Below are 17654 nucleotides of genomic sequence, written 5' to 3'. Positions count from 1 at the left end.
GTCACATCTCCAATGTACCTCGAAGATAGAGTGGAATAGAACTGGTGGAGGGCATATTCCCAGACGACCTGCTTGAATAAACTCAGATTAAATATTGCTTTTTCTGTAAAGCAGTTGCATTCCAGACTATTGTTTAGTCATTGTTTCCTATAGGAGCCACACTGTTATTTAGAGCCAGTGTCCTTCCTATTTGATTGAAGTATTTGATGGGTAATGCATGTCTGTGTCAGGAAAGCTGTTAATGATTTGAGTAAATACACTAGTTTTGTGTTGGGCATCACAACACATCCCTAAGTGCACTCCCATATGCACCTTCTCCCTACCTGTATCTCATGTGACTCAAGAGAGTACATTAAAATTAACTTGCCAATGAGACGAATAGAATCCCTTGCCTTCCCAGAACTAATTAGAATAAGCTCCTTCGTTACTTATCATTTTTCTTGATGGATAATTGGCATCTTTCATGGCATCCTTCACTAATCTCCCACTCAGCATCATCATGCAAATTATCAGGGATGGTTCAAGGGGTTCCTAACTGGAAAGAACTGAGGCAACCATGCTTTAAAAAGAGGGGTGAGCTGGCTGGTTTCTGCCTCATCAGACCTCTGGCCTTTGATTGACATGACTCGGGAGTATCCAGGTACTCCTTCCCAGTTTCAGCACTTTGGCAGCCCTAGCAGAGAACAGCTGCATTCTGAAGGAATCCATTGCTCCCAGCCCCCTGATTCATAAATTATTCCCCAGCCTATCTCTGAACAATTTCATTTCGCCATCTCTCATCATCATATTTCCTTAATGGTCAGGGTTTTCCTCAATCTCAACGTTCATTTCCACTTTGAAGTGTCTCGTTTGATAATTCTGAGTCCACCAACTTGGTCCCACTTGTTGCTCCCAGTTCCCACCCTCTCCATCCCATTCCCATCCGGTTCCCACTGCCACATTCCACGCATGCTGTCATTATTATCCCCCCTTCCTCATGACTGTATTGGAAAATCAGCAGACCCAGGGATCTTGGGCTAGCTCCATCTGCCACCCAAACACAGATATTATCCAAGGCATCCCAGTGCCTACCTGCCTTTCAGCTGCTACCAGTTTTGCAAATGAAAGAATTCTAAACATTTGGCTTACAGTTGAAACTGCTCCAAGATCTCCCTCAGAGGGCTTTCTCTGCATCTAATTTGTGCTCTTGTGCTTCTTTATAAAGAAATACGAACAAATTATTAGCTTCTTTCTTCTCTTTTAAGAACTCTTTCTGTGGAACTTTTCTGGACAGATTATAACTGTGTTGCTTTGTTTGGGTACTTAAACAATTAGCCAAGGCTATTAGGAGGTAATTAAAGAGTTAGTCAAGGCTATTAGGAAGGGGGTTAAACCATTAGCCAAGGCTCTGGGGTGTTAAAGATTTAGCCAAGGCTGTAAACTAATTAAACAATTAGCCAAGGCTTTGTGATGTTTAAATGGTTAGACAAGGCTACCAGTGTTTCAACTGCTAGGCAAGGTAGAGGTTTATTTGCCTAAAGTCTTGGTTTTCTTTGAACCCAAAACACATGCATCCAGGAAGTCCATCTTGGTCTCAGATACATTCTCTGTCCTCCATTCCATGGGCTCCTGCACCTCTGGACAGGATTGTCCTGGTGATAGGCCTAGGGCAGACCTTGAACCATGCTTTAACTTCTGATTAAAAAAAAATAGTCATTTTGGGCTGATGAGATGGCTGAATAGGTAAAGGTACTTGCCACCAAGCCTAGCAACCTGTTTATTCCCCGGAATCTGAATGGTGAAGGGAGAGAACTGACCTCTGCAATTTCCTCAAATCTCTAGTGGTCTTGGGTAGGCACACATAGAGAAAGAAAGCAAGAAAGAGAGCAAGAAAGCAAGAAAGAAGGGGAACGGAGGGAGGGAGGGAGGAGGGAGGGAGGGAGGGAGGGAGGGAGGGAGGGAAGAAGGAGGGAGAGAACAAGGGGAAGGGAGGAAGGAAAAAAGAAATAAAGAGAAAAAAGGAAAAGAAAGAAAGAAAATTTAAAATAATATTAATTTCTGGAAGGAAACGTAAGGCATGCTTATAATCAAAATTTTTCAAATATTGCAAAAATGTGCAAAAGCAAGGGTTACCCTTTTCTAACTACTCAGAACATTGGTAATATTTTTTAACATTCTTTCATGCCTATGTATATTGCATGTATTTTTATTGCTGCATAGTGAAGTTTCACAAACTTATCAGCTTTAACCAACATGTATTTACCATCAAGCAGTTTTTGTGGATTGAAAATTTGGCACAGGTTGGGTGGAGCATTTGCTTGGATCTCAAATGGGCACTCAGACTGTTGGCTGGGGCTGTTGTCCAGTCTGATGCTCAAGGTCCTCTCCAAGCTCATCCAGACAATGACAAAGAGCATGTACCATCCATGGCCCTGAAGCATTACTTCTAAACATGCGTATACCACAGACTTTATTCCTGCCTGCTTCAGGTTTAAAAATATTTGGTCACTTCTTGGACAGCTTAGGTTGTTGTGGTTTTTAGTTTTCCATTCTGGTAAATCATGCTAGGAAAAATATTCTTAGTTCTTAGTTTTTGCACTTATGCAATTGTTTCTTTGTATATAAATTCAAAGCGAATAAGTTCACTGATCAAATGATAAACTAAATCAATGCTGGTGGCCACTTACAAGAACATGAATGAGGAGTTACTTAAAGAAGGATAGATAACTGGAAAGTAGCCACATTAGCAAAAAGCCCATCCTAACAGTTGGGTAATGACTCATGACAGCTGGGCCACTGGAGCTCCTTGTCCAGCTGCAGAGAGCTCTACCAAACAGGGTCTCCCCCCAGCAATTGCTTTCCTTTTTTTTCAAGACAGGGTTTCCCTGTAGCTTTGGAGTCTGTCCTGGAACTAGCTCTGTAGACCAGGCTGGCCTTGAACCCACAGAGATCCTGCCTCTGCCTCCTGAGTGCTGGGATTAAAAGCACGTGTCACCACCACCCAGCGATTATTGCTTTCATAATCCTATCAAGGGACCTTTCAAATCTCCTTTAAATCATGGATTTTCCAAACCTTGTAAATTTCATTAACTTCCTGACTTGTCCTCTTTGGGGTTACTATTGCTGTGATGAAACACCATGGACAAAGCAACTTGGGGAGGAAAGGATAGATTTGGCTTACATATCACACTCCATTGAGGGAAGCCAAGTAGGAACTCAAGCAGGACAAGAATCTGGAGCCAGGAATTGATGCAGAGGCCATAGAGGGATACTGCTTACTAACTTGCTCCTCATGGCTTGCTCACTCTGCTTTCTTATAGAACACAGGATCCCCAGACCAGGTGTGGACCCACCCACAATAGGCTGGGTCCTCCCACATCAACTGTTAAAAAGAATGCCCTACAGGCTTGCCTACAGCCTGATCTTATGAAGGCATTTTCTCAATTGGGGTTCCTTCTCTCAGATGACTCTAGCTTGTGTCAAGTTGACATAAAACTATCCAACGTACGTCTGAGCATCCTGCTTTATCCAGGAAGTAGCTACAACAAAGCCCTTGCCTTTGGAAAGGCCTCTCTGGATTCTGGTCATTCTGCTGACATAACAGCATCCTTTAAAGGACTCCAAAAATCACTGCCTGCCATTGAATCCAGAGTATAGAAAGTGACTTGCAGCAGAACTTGTCACCTCTATCATTGTGGCTCCTCCAAAAAGCAATGAGAAAACTTCACAACTTCGGGGGTTTGTAACACTTTTAATGTTATAGACTCTGAAACTATAGCAAGAACTCAGGCTTCAAATGAAAGATCTATGAAAACGTGAAACCATGATTTTTTTCTTTTTTCTTCTTCTCTCTTCTTTTCTTTTCTTTCTTTTCTTTCCCTTTCTTTCTTTCTTTCTTTCTTTCTTTCTTTCTTTCTTTCTTTCTTTCTTTCTTTCTTTTACTTTTTCAAGACAGGGTTTCTTTGTGTAACAGCCTTAGCTGTCCTGGAACTAGCTCGGAAGTCCAGGCTGGCCTTGAACACACAGAAATCTGCCTGTCTCTGTCTCTCAAGTGCTGGGATTAAAGGTGTGTGCCACTACCACCTGGCTGAAACCATGACATTTTATTGTTATTACTATTATTGTTGTTGCTACCAAACATTCATTGTCTGAAACAATGTAGTATGACATTTCTACGTAGGCATCAAAGTATTTTGATCATATTCCCCCTTGGTTACATGTTCCCTCTCTCCAATTCTCTTTTCCTGTACTATGTTCGCCCTTTACTTTTATGTTCTTTTCCTCCCACATTCCCAGTAAGAGGAAAGCTCAGCAATGTTTATCTCTCTGAGGCTGGCTTATTTCACTCAATGCGTTCATCTCCAGTTTCCCTGCAAAGAACCTGATTTTTCTTCCTTTGTAGCTAAATAAAACTATGCTATCGGACAGGGTATAGCTCAGCAATAGAGCGTTTACCTAGCGCATTCATGACCCCAAGTTTGATCCCCAGCACGGCAAGCAACAAGTAAATAAAATGAGACACTATTGTGTATATACACCTTGCGGATAGCCTCACAGTTCTGACGACCAGTAAAGTGGCCCTCCATCGAAGGTTTCACTTTCCATTACTCTAGTTACCCTCAATCAACCACAGTCTGAAAATTAAGTGGAAAACTTCAGAAATAAACAATTTAGGGTTACAAATGTTTTTCTTTTTACCTTGTAAGGTGTGTGTCTATATGTGTATCTGCACAGGAATGTGTGCACCTGAGTAGAGTATCTTCAGAGTCCCGAAGACTCCATTGGATTCCCTGGAGTTTGAGTTATAGATGGTTCTAGGAGGCATCTAATGTGTCTTCTGCAAGGGCAGCAAGTCCTCTTAATGGTTGACCCATCTCTCCAATCCCTACAATTCAAATTTTTAAATTCTTTGTCATTCAGAGAAACATTATGAAATTCCATACCACTCTGCTCTGCCCCAGCCAGGATATAAAGGACCACATTCATGCAAATATTCTTGGCAGTATATTTTTATATGTGTCCTATTGAAATATTCCATCCTAGGTATGGCAACATAGGAAAAACTACAGTCTATGTCAGGTTTGGCATTGTCTGCAGTTTTAGTTATTGCTTAGAACATATGCCTGGTGAAGAAGAGGGCCATCTGCACCCAGCTCCTCCTTGGGGTAAACCTAGTTCCAGTGGGGAGAGTGTGGGAAAGGGCAAAGCAAACAGAGCCTTAGAAGCAGATTCATGTGTGTTACTGCATTACTTAGCACAGCATCCAGGAAATGGGGCCAGCCTTGATGCCCATCAGGATGAATGGATAAGAACAGAGGGCTACATATACAGAGTGGAGTTTTATTCAGCCATTAAGAAAAATGCAATCACGACATTTATAGAAAAGAATGGATAAAACTAACAATTATTATATCAAGCAAAGTAACTCCAATTCATAAATATAAATGCCACATTTTCTCTCATGTTAAGATCTAAGAGTTTAAAAAAAATCATCCTGCATTTTGATCACATTGAATCAAATGTGTATTCAATGGGTAACATTTCTTTATTATCATTATTTGATGATTTAAAATAAATAAAAGGAAATGTTAGTGGAAATTTATCAGGCTAAAAGGAAAAGATATCATTTGGAGATTTCAATCCTCAGAAATGTATGTGAACTGCATCAAAAGAAAAAAAAGTAGTTGATAACAGCCAGAGACAAGCTTTTTCCCCCTTTCCACTAAGTACCTCAATCAACCATTTAAATATTTAAAATAAATAAATACCTATAACTATCACCTCTTTCATGGGGAGATCTAGGTTAGAGCAGACCAGTGTGTATGCTGGATGGAGAACTCTCTCCGTGCTTTCGCATCTGTCCAGAGCAAAGAAAACTACATTGTGAACAGAGTGTCCATGGCTGGGTAGGGAGCTTCCTCTCCTACTGCTCATGGCCAGCTGACTGCTAAACCACTGGCCCGCCATACACTGCCAAAACCCAACCACAGGGATACAATTTCCAATCAGTCTCCCTAGCCTGCAAGTGCCTCCACCTGTGAGATGTTCCCTTTCCATACATAGACAGCATCTTAGCAGTTAGTGAAACTGGAAGCCAGATCTCATGGGTAAGCAATTAGGTGATAGACTGAGAGGCAACTTTCCCCACCTCCTGGCCATTTGAAAAGAAATATTATCTTCAAAGAAATGTCTTTGCCTGAGATCTGAACTGAAGAGAGTATTTTTCTTTTCCCAGGCTAACCTTGCCAAGGAGATATGCATTTAAATAAGGATAACTTGCATCCTATTCATCTAGTGGGGACAGGTAGAGTCATGGAAGCCGAGTACTGCCCACTCTGCCCTGGAAATGTCTTTTTGTTGTCTTTCCTGGTCCTTCTGCCTCTCTTCTGGAGCTAGACAGGCAAGGTGCCACACACCCAGTTACCTTCCTGAGACAGAGGTTGTTATCTGATGGGATCCTACCTCCTGCTCCAAGACCACACACTCTGGCCATTATCACATCCTCACTGCCCTGGAGACCTGGTATAGTGTTGCATACTTGTCCCACAGATTGCTCCTGGCCTCTGCCTCTTGACCCCTATTATTTGAGCCCTTTATTCCCACTTCCTATCCACTGGTCCTTTCTTTACTAGAAGAAGGAAGTAGATAGGAAGTAGGAGTATATCAGTCACCCCTAATGTTAAATACTCAAAGCAGTCTTCCTTGTGTTGCGTTATATAATAGTCGCCCCAACACCAACCCCGCGCATCCCTTTTCTCTTCTGGAATACAGTACTGCTCTCTGCCCCATCTTAACCAATGAGATTTTGACTCACTCTACTACCCATGAACATTCCAGCCATCTCTTTATCAAATCCCAGTAATCACATGTATGAACAAAAATGCCTCTGGGAAGTTAACTCCTGCATTTCCCATAGGCAAGCAAGCGCCTGGAGTCCAGATGGAGCTGATCACCCCCAATCCCCACCACCGCCAATACAAACTTTACTCTTTGTTTCTTCACTCTGTCAGAACTTAAGTCTTCTTTGGGGCTTGGGACATAGCTCAGTCGGTAGAATACTCACTTAGCATGCATGGAGCCCTGGCTTCAATCCCCATCTGTGATGACACTGGCTTGTTATTCCAGCCTTCCAGAGGTGGGGGTGGATCAGAAGTTCAGGGTAATTCTCAGCTATAGAGAGCTGGGGTTTCTACCTCCTGTGGTAATGATTTCTTTGTGGTAGATATACTTCATTAGAACTTTGTAGAGTACTGTAGCATTCTTGTGTGGATAGGGACTCCACCCAATCTGAAGACCCGTCCCACTACCCCTCTTCCACAAACACCAGTTTGTAAATTTTACTCTACATCTCAAATTATTCCTAGCTTTCATAAGAACAAAGCACAGACGTTAATTTGTTTCAGAATGTCCACAATTTTTTCCTTACCCATACTACAGCTCAGTACTTAAGAGCGTTGACTACAAAACTCTACCATTGATGGCCTGTGTGATCTAAAGCTAGGTTCCCTTCAGCCTCCTCCTTTGTAAATGGGGTGGGAAGGAGTTACAGGAAGGGGTAGTTATGATAGAATTCACAGGGTTCAGCGTCTATCAGGTGCGTTAAGAGACAAAGATTTTTAGGATGTTGGAATGTTAGGGGTGATCGTTAGTTGTCCCCCAACTCTGATAAGTTTATAGTGCCCCAAACATACTGTGGTCACTGCTTTCTGCCTTCTGGCTTGTCATCAAGGCCCCGAGACCAGCTGTCTGTCACTCAGTGATCCTAAGCCCCACCACAGTGAATTTCTATTTCAGCACATGTCACTTTCATTACTTATGTTTAAAAACCTGAGTTCCTTTGCTTGAGCATTTACATAGCCCTATTCTAAATACTTTAGTCTAAATTATTTATTCTCTTAATTAAACCTTGCCATAAATATAAAAGATGTTTTAATCAGTGGCAAATGGTATGTATGTTGTTATTCCTTGTAGATTGTGAGGTTCTTTATGAGAGATTCTACAATTTATACTCTGATCATCTTTGACTTTTTAGCACTCAGAACGGTATTCTGTGGATAGTGTGTATGTGATTAGGTTAGAATCTCTTCATCGACCCAATTAGAAATACCTAGAATTGAGAGAGAGACATGTACAAACTACTGACATTGAGGGACATTCCAAGAAGATGGATGACGGCTGGGTCTGAAACCATCAGCGCTATAAACAGAGACTGCAGTAGCCAGCATTAAATCCTGAGCACTGTATGAGCATTTTCTACAGTGCTCACAGGTTAATGTGCTCTCGTTTGATTATCTATTGTCGTATAATCCCAGGTCTTTCCAAGGACATAATAATACAATTCATGATGACATTTCATTCTGTGCTCTTGTTTCAAAGGGTCATATGCAAGGTTCTGGGGAGTTTTAAAAGGCCTTACCTCAAGGGATGCCTGCTTTTGGTGAAGCGTAAAGAGACACTTACCCTGGTGACCTTTTCTTCTCATTGAATAATAAATGCAAATTGCTACAGATTTAGAGAATTATAATCAGTATTTAATGTTACCATTTCTTTTTTTTTATTCCTCATTGTATTTTTTGGTTTTTTCCATATTTTTATTTATTTAATTTACATACCAACCACAGTTTCCCCTTCCTCCTCTCCTCCTGTTCCCTCCCCCAATCTCCCTTCTACCACCACCATCCACTCTTCCTCTGTCTCCATTCAGAAGGGGAAGGGCTTTCTATAGCATATCAAGTTGAGACTAGACCAAGTTTCTCCCCCTTGTATCAAGGCTGAGCAAGGCATCCCATCGTAGGAAACAGGTTCCAAAGGGCCAGCTAATGCATTGAGATCAGGTCCTGGTCCCACTGCTAGGATCCCCACAAACAAACAAAGCTATACAACTGTTATTCACATGCAGAGGGCCTAGCTCAGTCCCGTGCCAGCTCCATAGCTGTCAGTCTGGAGTCGACGAGCTTCCACAAGCTCAGGTCAGCTGTCTCTGAAGGTTCCCTGTCATGATCTTGACACCCATTGCTCATATAATCCCTATTCCCTCTCTGCAATTGGACTCATGGAGCTCGGCCCAGTGCTTGGTTATGTGTCTCTGTATCTGCTTCCATCGGTTACTGGATAAAGGCTCTTTGACGACATTTAGGGTAGTCACCAATCAGATTACAAGGGAAGACCAGTTCAGGCACCCTCTTCACTACTGCTAGGAGTCTTAGCTGGGGTCATCCTTTAGGTTTCTGGGAGTTTCCCTGACACTAGGTTCTTCCCTAACCATATAATGGCCCCCTCTATCAAGATATCTCTTTCATTACTTTCCCCCTCCATTCTGCCCCCAACTGGTCCATCTCAATTCCTTATGTTCCCCTGCCCCAACTCCTCCCCTTACCTCCTTACCTCACCCCCATCCCCAGTTTACCCTAGAGATCTAATCTATTTCTTCTTCCCAGGAAGATCCATGAGTCCCTTTTGTGGCCCTTGTTGTTATTTAGCTTCTCTGGGGCTGTGGATTGTAAACTAGTTATCCTTTGCTTTACAGCTATATCCACTTATGAGTAAATACATACCTAGTGTTTGTCTCTCTGGATCTGGGTTACCACACACAGGAGGGGCACAGGGTATGTCCTGGGGTTTAGGGAGGATCTGGACTTTTGGGCAGTTCAGCTGGGAGGCAGGACACTCTCTTGTTTTTCCAACTAGTATAGTTTGTGTCTGTGTCTATATAGTCTGCTGGGGTTACAGGGAAGGGCTGGCCATGGCAGGGGGGTTGTTGAGGTGTGTGAGTCTTGGAGAGACAGAGTCCAGTGGGTGGCAGGGTGGGACACAACCTGGAGGAGGCAGTTGTCTCCCCTGCTTGCTGACTCGTGGGGACTGCCAATGTTATCATTTCTAAGACGATGCTACAGAATATGCTTTGTATAATTCCAAGCCATGTTAAAAAGAAACAGAGATAAATATTTTCACTTCCTCTGGCATTTCTTTCCTGCCTTTGAACATTGTAAGCGCTGTCTCAAAGGATGGTTTAGATCAAAACTATTACAATATCTCTGGATGACCTTGAAGTCAATTTTAGCAAAGAAAAGCAATGACCAGTCATGTCAGGGACCCCAAATGATGCACTATAATCTCAAATCAGGAGACGCAGGCAATCTCCAAAGCCCTCAGATCTAGTTTGATCTATCCGAGTGATCATAGCACAGAATGGAGGTCACTCTGAATGCTTAGATATCAGGGTATTATGGGAAGTGTAACCTCATCATGATTCTCTTCTTAGGAACTACCACTGTTGGAATGAAGCTTGGATGACAAGGCCTGACCTTCCTGTTGGATTTGGAGGCTGGCAAGCTGTGGACAGCACACCCCAGGAAAACAGTGATGGTAAGCCTGCCTCTTCCCTATTCACTCCACTGCTCACCTCGCTGTGTGGGTAGCACACTCATTAGGAACCAACCCTAGAAATGTGCTTGCTGGGCATGCATACAGAATTCAATGCCTGTCGATCAAGTTTCACTTCATTTCAATAGTCCGCTTTACCCTCATTGTTTTACAACTTTTGGAAAAGGAATATAACTTATATAACTCATCTAATCTTGGTTTGATAAGCAGTTTTGAAGACAAGGGCAAAAAAAAAATATCTGGGTAAGCACTTTTACTAGGCTATAAAATATAACTTCAGCCCTCCCTGATCCACAATGATGAAGTGGTAAAAGGCAAGAGAGAAAAATAAAAGTTGAAAAATAATTATAAATTACTTATTAAATTGTTCTTCCAAAGGCTGATGTCTTATGTTCTCTGGTCTTTTTCAAAACTTGAGTGGGTAGATGTTTCTCTTCTAACTTTCCAACCCTGCTAATTAGGAGTGGCTGTGACAAACCCCAGATTTTTATAGAATTACATGCTTTTTAATATGATTATAAACACCAAAGGACTGCAAACCCTGGCTGCATTCATCTCTTTCCTCTGCTGTTGGTCTGAGACAGAGATGTTGTATGTAAGTCTCCATAGATAGGGAAGCATTCAGTCCACAGTCACGATGAAGCTATGCTGTGATGCTGGATTTTATGGAGAAAGCATCATGCTATCAATTGTTCTGGACTTTATAGTATGAGGAGACTCAAAGAACTACAGCAGCCAATCTCTTAGGAAATGTGAATGGGTGGCTAAACTTTCAGGGATCTTAGAAACATAAGCATGAGTGTGCCAAGGCTTATGAGCATGGTTAGTGTTCAAATCTACAACTCACCCTGACAAATGTCATAAACAAAAAAAAATAAATAAACAAAACAAAACAAAAAGAAAACAATGAAAGCAAGATCAGTACCAACTACCAAGGATGTATCAGGGACAGCCCTAGTTAAGTTTCTGATGCTGTGATAAACACCACAATCAAAAGCAACTTGGGGTGGATAAGATTTATTTCAACTCACAGTCAGAGTCCATCAAGAAGGAAAGTCAGGGTAGGTGCTCAAGGTGGCTTGCTCGGTCTGCTTTCTTATACAACCCAGAACCACCGGCCAGAGGATGGTATCACCTACGGTGAACTCAGTGCTCTGACGTCAATCACTGACCAAGAAAATGCCCCCACAGATCAGCCTGCTAGAGGCATTTTCTCTGTTGAAGTTTCCCTCCCCTAAATGACATTAGTTTGTGCCAAGTTGACAAACACTAACAAGGATAATTTGAAAGAGGGATAAGCCTGACCAGTGCACGTGTTTGTAGTCAGCAGAACAGAATTAGGAATAGTGTTGACCCAGTATTCTTTTCCTGGCCTTTACATTTGGGATTGAGCTGGCATTTCCAGCAGAACTCTTTGAATCAAGCATATTGGTCACCTGTCTTTTGTAGCCAGTGAAAACATTTAGACAAAGTCAATGGTGAATCTGGGGAGCACTGGTGCGTGTAGACTCCCCCCCCACCCCCGCAGGGCTGTGTCAATGGGCAGAATGGAAAACAACCAACTCATACTGCCTTCCTCCTTGTTGTGGTTCCAGGCATGTACCGCTGTGGCCCGGCCTCTGTTCAAGCTGTTAAGCATGGCCACGTCTGCTTCCAGTTTGATGCCCCATTTGTTTTTGCAGAGGTAAGTGGAAAGCTGGAGGAAAGTGTCAGCTCCCACCGCAGCCTCTTAACACATCAAAGAGTTAGACACCAGGTTGTCACTTCTCGAATTCCCAGGTACATGGCGTAGGTTTCGTGTCAACCAGACATCTTTCCATCCTTGGGTTCTTAATGCCTAATGAAATACCTACTTAACACTTTCCTGCCTTGAAGTCTTGAGATTGTTTTTCTACCAAAAGCAAGAGATTTGCAACCCTGAGTTTAGTTCTGAGTACCTAGGAACTAGAATCAATAGTTCTGAAGACGTTAAGTGATGAACCAGATCACTCAACTAAAACTTGGTTAGAGGCAGCAGCAATAGCTGCTGTGGTAGCAGCTAAAAAGAGAAGGTTATAAAGAGCTACTCAAGAAGAGAAATTCGGGCCACTTAATGGGTTGATGATGATGTTAAGTGAAGGGTCTAAGATTCCAGAACAACAGGGCAGGAACTAGAAAAAGAGGAAACAGCTAATTAAATCATTGTGAGAGGCATCAGGTAAAAGAGAAGGCTAGGAGTCTCTTGGGGGGTGAAAGGCTAAAATCCCAGATTCCCGTGAGATATATTTGCAGCAATCAGCCCTGGAATGGGACCGCTCCTGTATCCATTTCTTTCTGGACAATCACTCTGCCTACTGTTTGATGCTCCTAGCAACCCTCTTAACATGAGTATTGCAGGCCTCCCCACTCAACAGACAAGACAATCAAGGCAAAGGCAGGCAGAGTGCCTAATAGCCTTTCCCTGGTAATCTAGCTAATAAAGAGGAGTGCTGGATTTTGAAAGCAGGTGGGCGCCTGAGTTTAGGCTGGCAGCCACTCTGGAAAGAGTAAGTATTTAGTGTTAGCTCTCATCAGGGAAGGCTATGGGGAGCTCAGGGACTCACATACTTGAGATGTGTAATCCTCAGAAGGGAATTTGTCAGTAAATCTATTCACACAGTGCTAGTTAAATGTGACAATACAAAGAACACATATACATAACTGTTGCATGAACAATATAGTCAACATGAGATTGCATTTGTACATGGAGATGCATTCATTGAGAAAATCGAGTCAGGAAGTGAAAAACAGCAAAGGCCTCAATACTCTAAAGCAGGAAGAGACCTGGCAACCATGACTCCCTGTGTAAAAACAATTGGTCCCGACCCATGATAACTTCACTCATAATCTTTTAACTTTGTAATGGTGCAAAGAAATACAAATTCAATAGGAACCACACTTTGGATTTTGGATTCAAATGTCTTGCTCAGAGAATCATGCACTGTTAGATCGTCTCAGATGATACTGGGTGGCAGCAAGCTGCAGCTCGCACACACCCCATAACCACAGGGAAAATAGCAGACCCCTACAGTGGGCCCTGCCACTCAGCTATGATGTCCTGTAGGGGAGGTGTATGGAGTGCATTTTCAGCTCATCAAACCTTCAGTTTATAATGAGTTTAACTGAAATACAATCTCTTCAAAAGCAAAGAGCATCTTGAGGCCATAGTCCTAGGAACAGAGCACTACGGAGTTACAGGGGAAGGAGTAATGGTTACTGTTTATTCAGACAAAGGAGATTAGGAAGAGGTTAGGAGTTGCCCAGTGAGATGGCTCAGCGAGTAAAATCACTTGCTGCCGAGCCTGATGGCCTGAGTTCCATCTCTGGGGTCCACATAGCAAAACCCAACTCCTAAAGTTGTCTTTTGACCTCAATATACATAACATGGTGCACACATTAAATAAATAAATTTGAAAGAAAGGAAGAAGTTGAGGGAGAAAAAGAAATTTCAGGCAGAGGATAATCTGGGCATCCATGGGCTGTGCGTGGGCAGCTGACAGCTCTACAGAGTCACCAGCATACTCATGATGTATCAGGGTGTCAAACAAAGGTAAAGTCTAAAGGCCTATGTGAGATCTTCACAACTTGAGAAATTAATCCTTTATCCAATATGCTAGGGAGAGTTATCAATGCCAAAGGCATCAACCAGGGCACCGACAGCCTGCGAAACAAGGGTTGGCTAGAATTGTCACTGAAGATAGGAGACCTACCTGAGAGATTACTGTCTCTCTATGAGGGAAATGGGAAGGCTTCATGTTATTCTAAGCAAAAAGAAAAAAAGAAAACTAACAAAAATATCTAGGAAAAGAATGATTTATTTGGGCTGTGGTTTGAGGGAGAAGGGGCCATAGTGATGTGGAAGGTATGGCAGCTGAGGCAGGAGCATGAAGTAACTGGCTACCTTACCTCAGGAAGTCTCCTGGAAGCAGGGTTAGCCTGTCCTGAGCAACTCACTTCCTCCAGCTACAGCCAGCTCTTAAAGGATCCACAAGCCTCCCCCAAGCGTATCGTCAGCTGGGAACCAAGCATTCAAACGCATGATCCCGTGAGGCACGCTCACACTCAAAGCTAGACAAACGGCAGTCATCAGGAAAGGAGGAAGAGCGTTGAGAAGTACGAGGGAAATAAGTGTCAGCATTTAGATGGCAGAAGCACAGATATGAAGTGCACAGAAGGAAAACACTGTACCTGCCATGGCGGTTTCCAGATGCCTCAGGAGACTGGTCTCACTGTGCTAGGAGTTTTATCCATTTGATTTCATTTTGGCATTTGAAAATTCGTACAAACCTTCCCTGCTGTCATCTGACAGTTTATGACACTCCGAGAATCTCTTAATGGGAGATCATTCTGAAACCCATGAAGCTTTTTTTTTTTTTATTGTACCTTATCGCTACAAAGAAGGCTGGCCTCCTTACAGTAGTGAAAGACCTAATAGCTGTTAATGCAAGTGCTTTTTGCTGTTATTAAATATAGATCAGGGTGTTGGGAATGTCATCAGGATTTGCAGATAATTGCCCTCTCTTGCTGCAGGAGAGGCTTCTTTGTCAGAGGGTGCAGGCTGTTGCTTTAGGCTGGGCTGTATTCCAGGTTCAAGATATCTGTCAGAGATATATGAGCTTGCCTAAAAGCAAATGAGGTTTCTTCTCTCAGGAGTGCTCGCCAGAATCCCATAGGGGTGAGCTGGTAATTTTACTATGGGTCTCCGTGACTCAGTGTGAAGCTGCTGCCCCTTCCCTCCCTCCACATGTGTGTCATCCTTCCTCTTCCTGCCCTGGGGATGTCAGTAGGTAGCTTGCCTCTTCTTGCCTCCCAGCACACTGACATCTTAGCCATTCCTTTCCAGCTCCCAGGCCATCCAGTCCATTGGTTAATCGTCAGCTTTTCTAGGGCTTTCCTTGGACTCTGAGTGAAAATAGAACCTGAAAGGGGAAGGAGACATAATGTTCTCTCCTTTCTTCTCCCCCACTTTTCACAAAGAGAAACGTGGGGTACTTTCGGATGTCACATCTCAGTCTTGCATTCCATCAAACCCCAAGCATGGTGAGACCCAGGTGAAAGAGGAAGTATCCAATGATGTTCAAGGGGAGAGGGCCAGCCCAGGGAAAAGTCCAAAGGGATGAGGTCATGGGCTAGCCTAGGGTGAAGGTCAAGGACGGCCCATGGATTTCCAACCCCAAGTGAAGGTCAAAGAGACCAGAAAAAGTGAAGATCAAGGGAAATAGGTTGTGAACCAGCCAAGGTAAAGACCAGGAGAATGATCTATGGGTTGGCTCAGGATTGTAGCTCTCCAATAGCTACTCCCCTAATACATGCCCACAAAACTTCACTTGGCTGATTGATGAGTCTTGGTGCTGTCATCTGTAGCAAATATAACAATATAGACTTTGTGAGATTAATGTTCGAGCCTTACTTTGTCACCTACAAGGTATCTTGAAACACTGTGGTCATTTACCCAGTGCTGACTGCGTCCTCCTTAGTAGGGGCCTGATTTGTGTAAATTCAGAACATTTTGTGAGGAAGTGTAGAAGGTTGTTCTCTTTAATCTCAAGCTTTAAATTTAGGAGAACATCATCATGTTCCCACCATTATCCCCTAATGGTCACACCAGTTATAATCAATTAGGAACTTTTCAAGCCATGTTCACACGGATCTTTCTTCATTCTGGACTAAAAGATTCCTATGAAACTAGCGAAGAGGGGATGGTGGTTTTTCGTGTTATAGAAGCCAGAGCTGAAATTCAGAGTTAAGTTAACATGACTTCCTGCAAGTCCACAGCCAGCATCGGAGCCAGGGTTTCCCACAGCTAACCCAGCACCTCTCTGGACCTTGAGTCTTTGCACCTGCCCATCCGATGCCTGCCTTCCCTCATTCCTCAGCTCATAGACTGACTCCTATGTGTCTTACACATTTCAACCGGTTACTCTTCGGCCACCTCCGCATTGCTCCATGAACCCACAGAGAACTTTGGTGTTGCCCTCTTACTGTGCTTCTTGCACTGTATTCCAGAAGTCCTCAGGCCTGAATATTCATTAGGGTCCTCTGAGACCACTTTAAAATGTGATATATTTAGAACCCCACCCAAGCCTCCATAATAAGACATCTACCTGTTTTTAGCAGTCCCCCCACACACACACACAACACACTCAGATAACTGTGACTCCCAGAATCTCCCCTACCCCTGTGTCAACTCTAAAATGGAAGGACCAGATCTATTTTGCTCTACATTACAGCTCTGGCTCTCTGCACACTATCTGAGAAAGCTATTAAATAATACATAATTATCGATAACATTTACTGAGTGTTACCTCTATGCCAGGCACTATGGTAAGTAGTTCACGTGCATTTACTTCAGTTAATTCTGCCAGTAATTCTGTGAGGAAGGCGCTTTTATTACCTCACTTAAAGGAACAGAAGCTAAGCCTAGAGAGGGCTGGAAAAACATCCGGTAACTACACCAATGACCATTGGCAGTGGAGATGTTTCCCACTCACGCCCCGGTAATTCATGGGTCTCCAAAACAGAGAGTATATGCACCACATAGGGGCCTGAGGAGTCACCTTTCAGATAGATTTGCCACTGCTTCTAGAAAGCACAATGGGGACACAGAACCTTGGAATAGTGTGGGTTCAGTTTCAATGCAAGGCACTGTCTCCAGTGCCTAGTTAAGATGGTGAATCACCAAGAATTGTCTAAATTCCTCCTGGATGGTTGAGTTATACTTTTAAATTCATTTTTTTTTTAGCTACAAGTAACACAGTTACTATGACTGAAACAGGCAAAAATTAATACTTATTTAAGAAAGTCTGAAGTTGGCAGTCCAAGCTTGGTCCCTTTGAATGGCTCACAGGGCTGGCAAGTCTCCATACTCCCTGCCATCTTCTCCTGTCTGACCAAGCTTTTATTTACTGTCCCAGGTAGACAACAGCTCCAAGCAGTATGTCACTCCCCATGGAATAAATGGAGGGATAGACTCTCCTAAGTCCCTTTCTCCTTCTGTAGAGGTCAGACTTCTTTCCAGGAAGTCACGTAGCTGACGTTCTTCCATCTTACAAATGGATTGCACAGCCTTTGCTAGCTTAGCAGCATCCAGGAAGGCAAGAAGCTAGCACGATGCTTTAGGATCCTCTGAGACCACTTTAAAATGTGATATATTTAGAACCCCACCCAAGCCTCCATAATAAGACATCTACCTGTTTTTAGCAGTCCCCCCCACACACAACACACTCAGATAATTGTGACTCGCAGAATCTCCCCTACCCCTGTGTCAACTCTAA

General features: G+C 43.1%; 1 protein-coding gene across 1 annotated transcript in view; it reads left to right on the top strand.

Annotated features, from left to right (window-relative positions):
* F13a1 (coagulation factor XIII A chain) overlaps positions 1-17654 on the top strand; it is a 159711-nt gene that overhangs the window by 104795 nt on the left and 37262 nt on the right. The window contains exons 9-10 of the mRNA XM_057787428.1: positions 10241-10344; positions 11958-12046. Coding sequence (XP_057643411.1) covers positions 10241-10344; positions 11958-12046 — 193 coding nt within the window. The remainder of the gene's footprint in view (positions 1-10240; positions 10345-11957; positions 12047-17654) is intronic.

The sequence above is a fragment of the Chionomys nivalis genome, chromosome 13 (genome assembly GCF_950005125.1).
Source record: "Chionomys nivalis chromosome 13, mChiNiv1.1, whole genome shotgun sequence".
Classification (NCBI taxonomy): Eukaryota; Metazoa; Chordata; class Mammalia; order Rodentia; family Cricetidae; genus Chionomys; species Chionomys nivalis.
The sequence above is the reverse complement of the archived record's forward strand: the minus strand, read 5'-3'. Positions and strand labels throughout refer to the sequence as shown.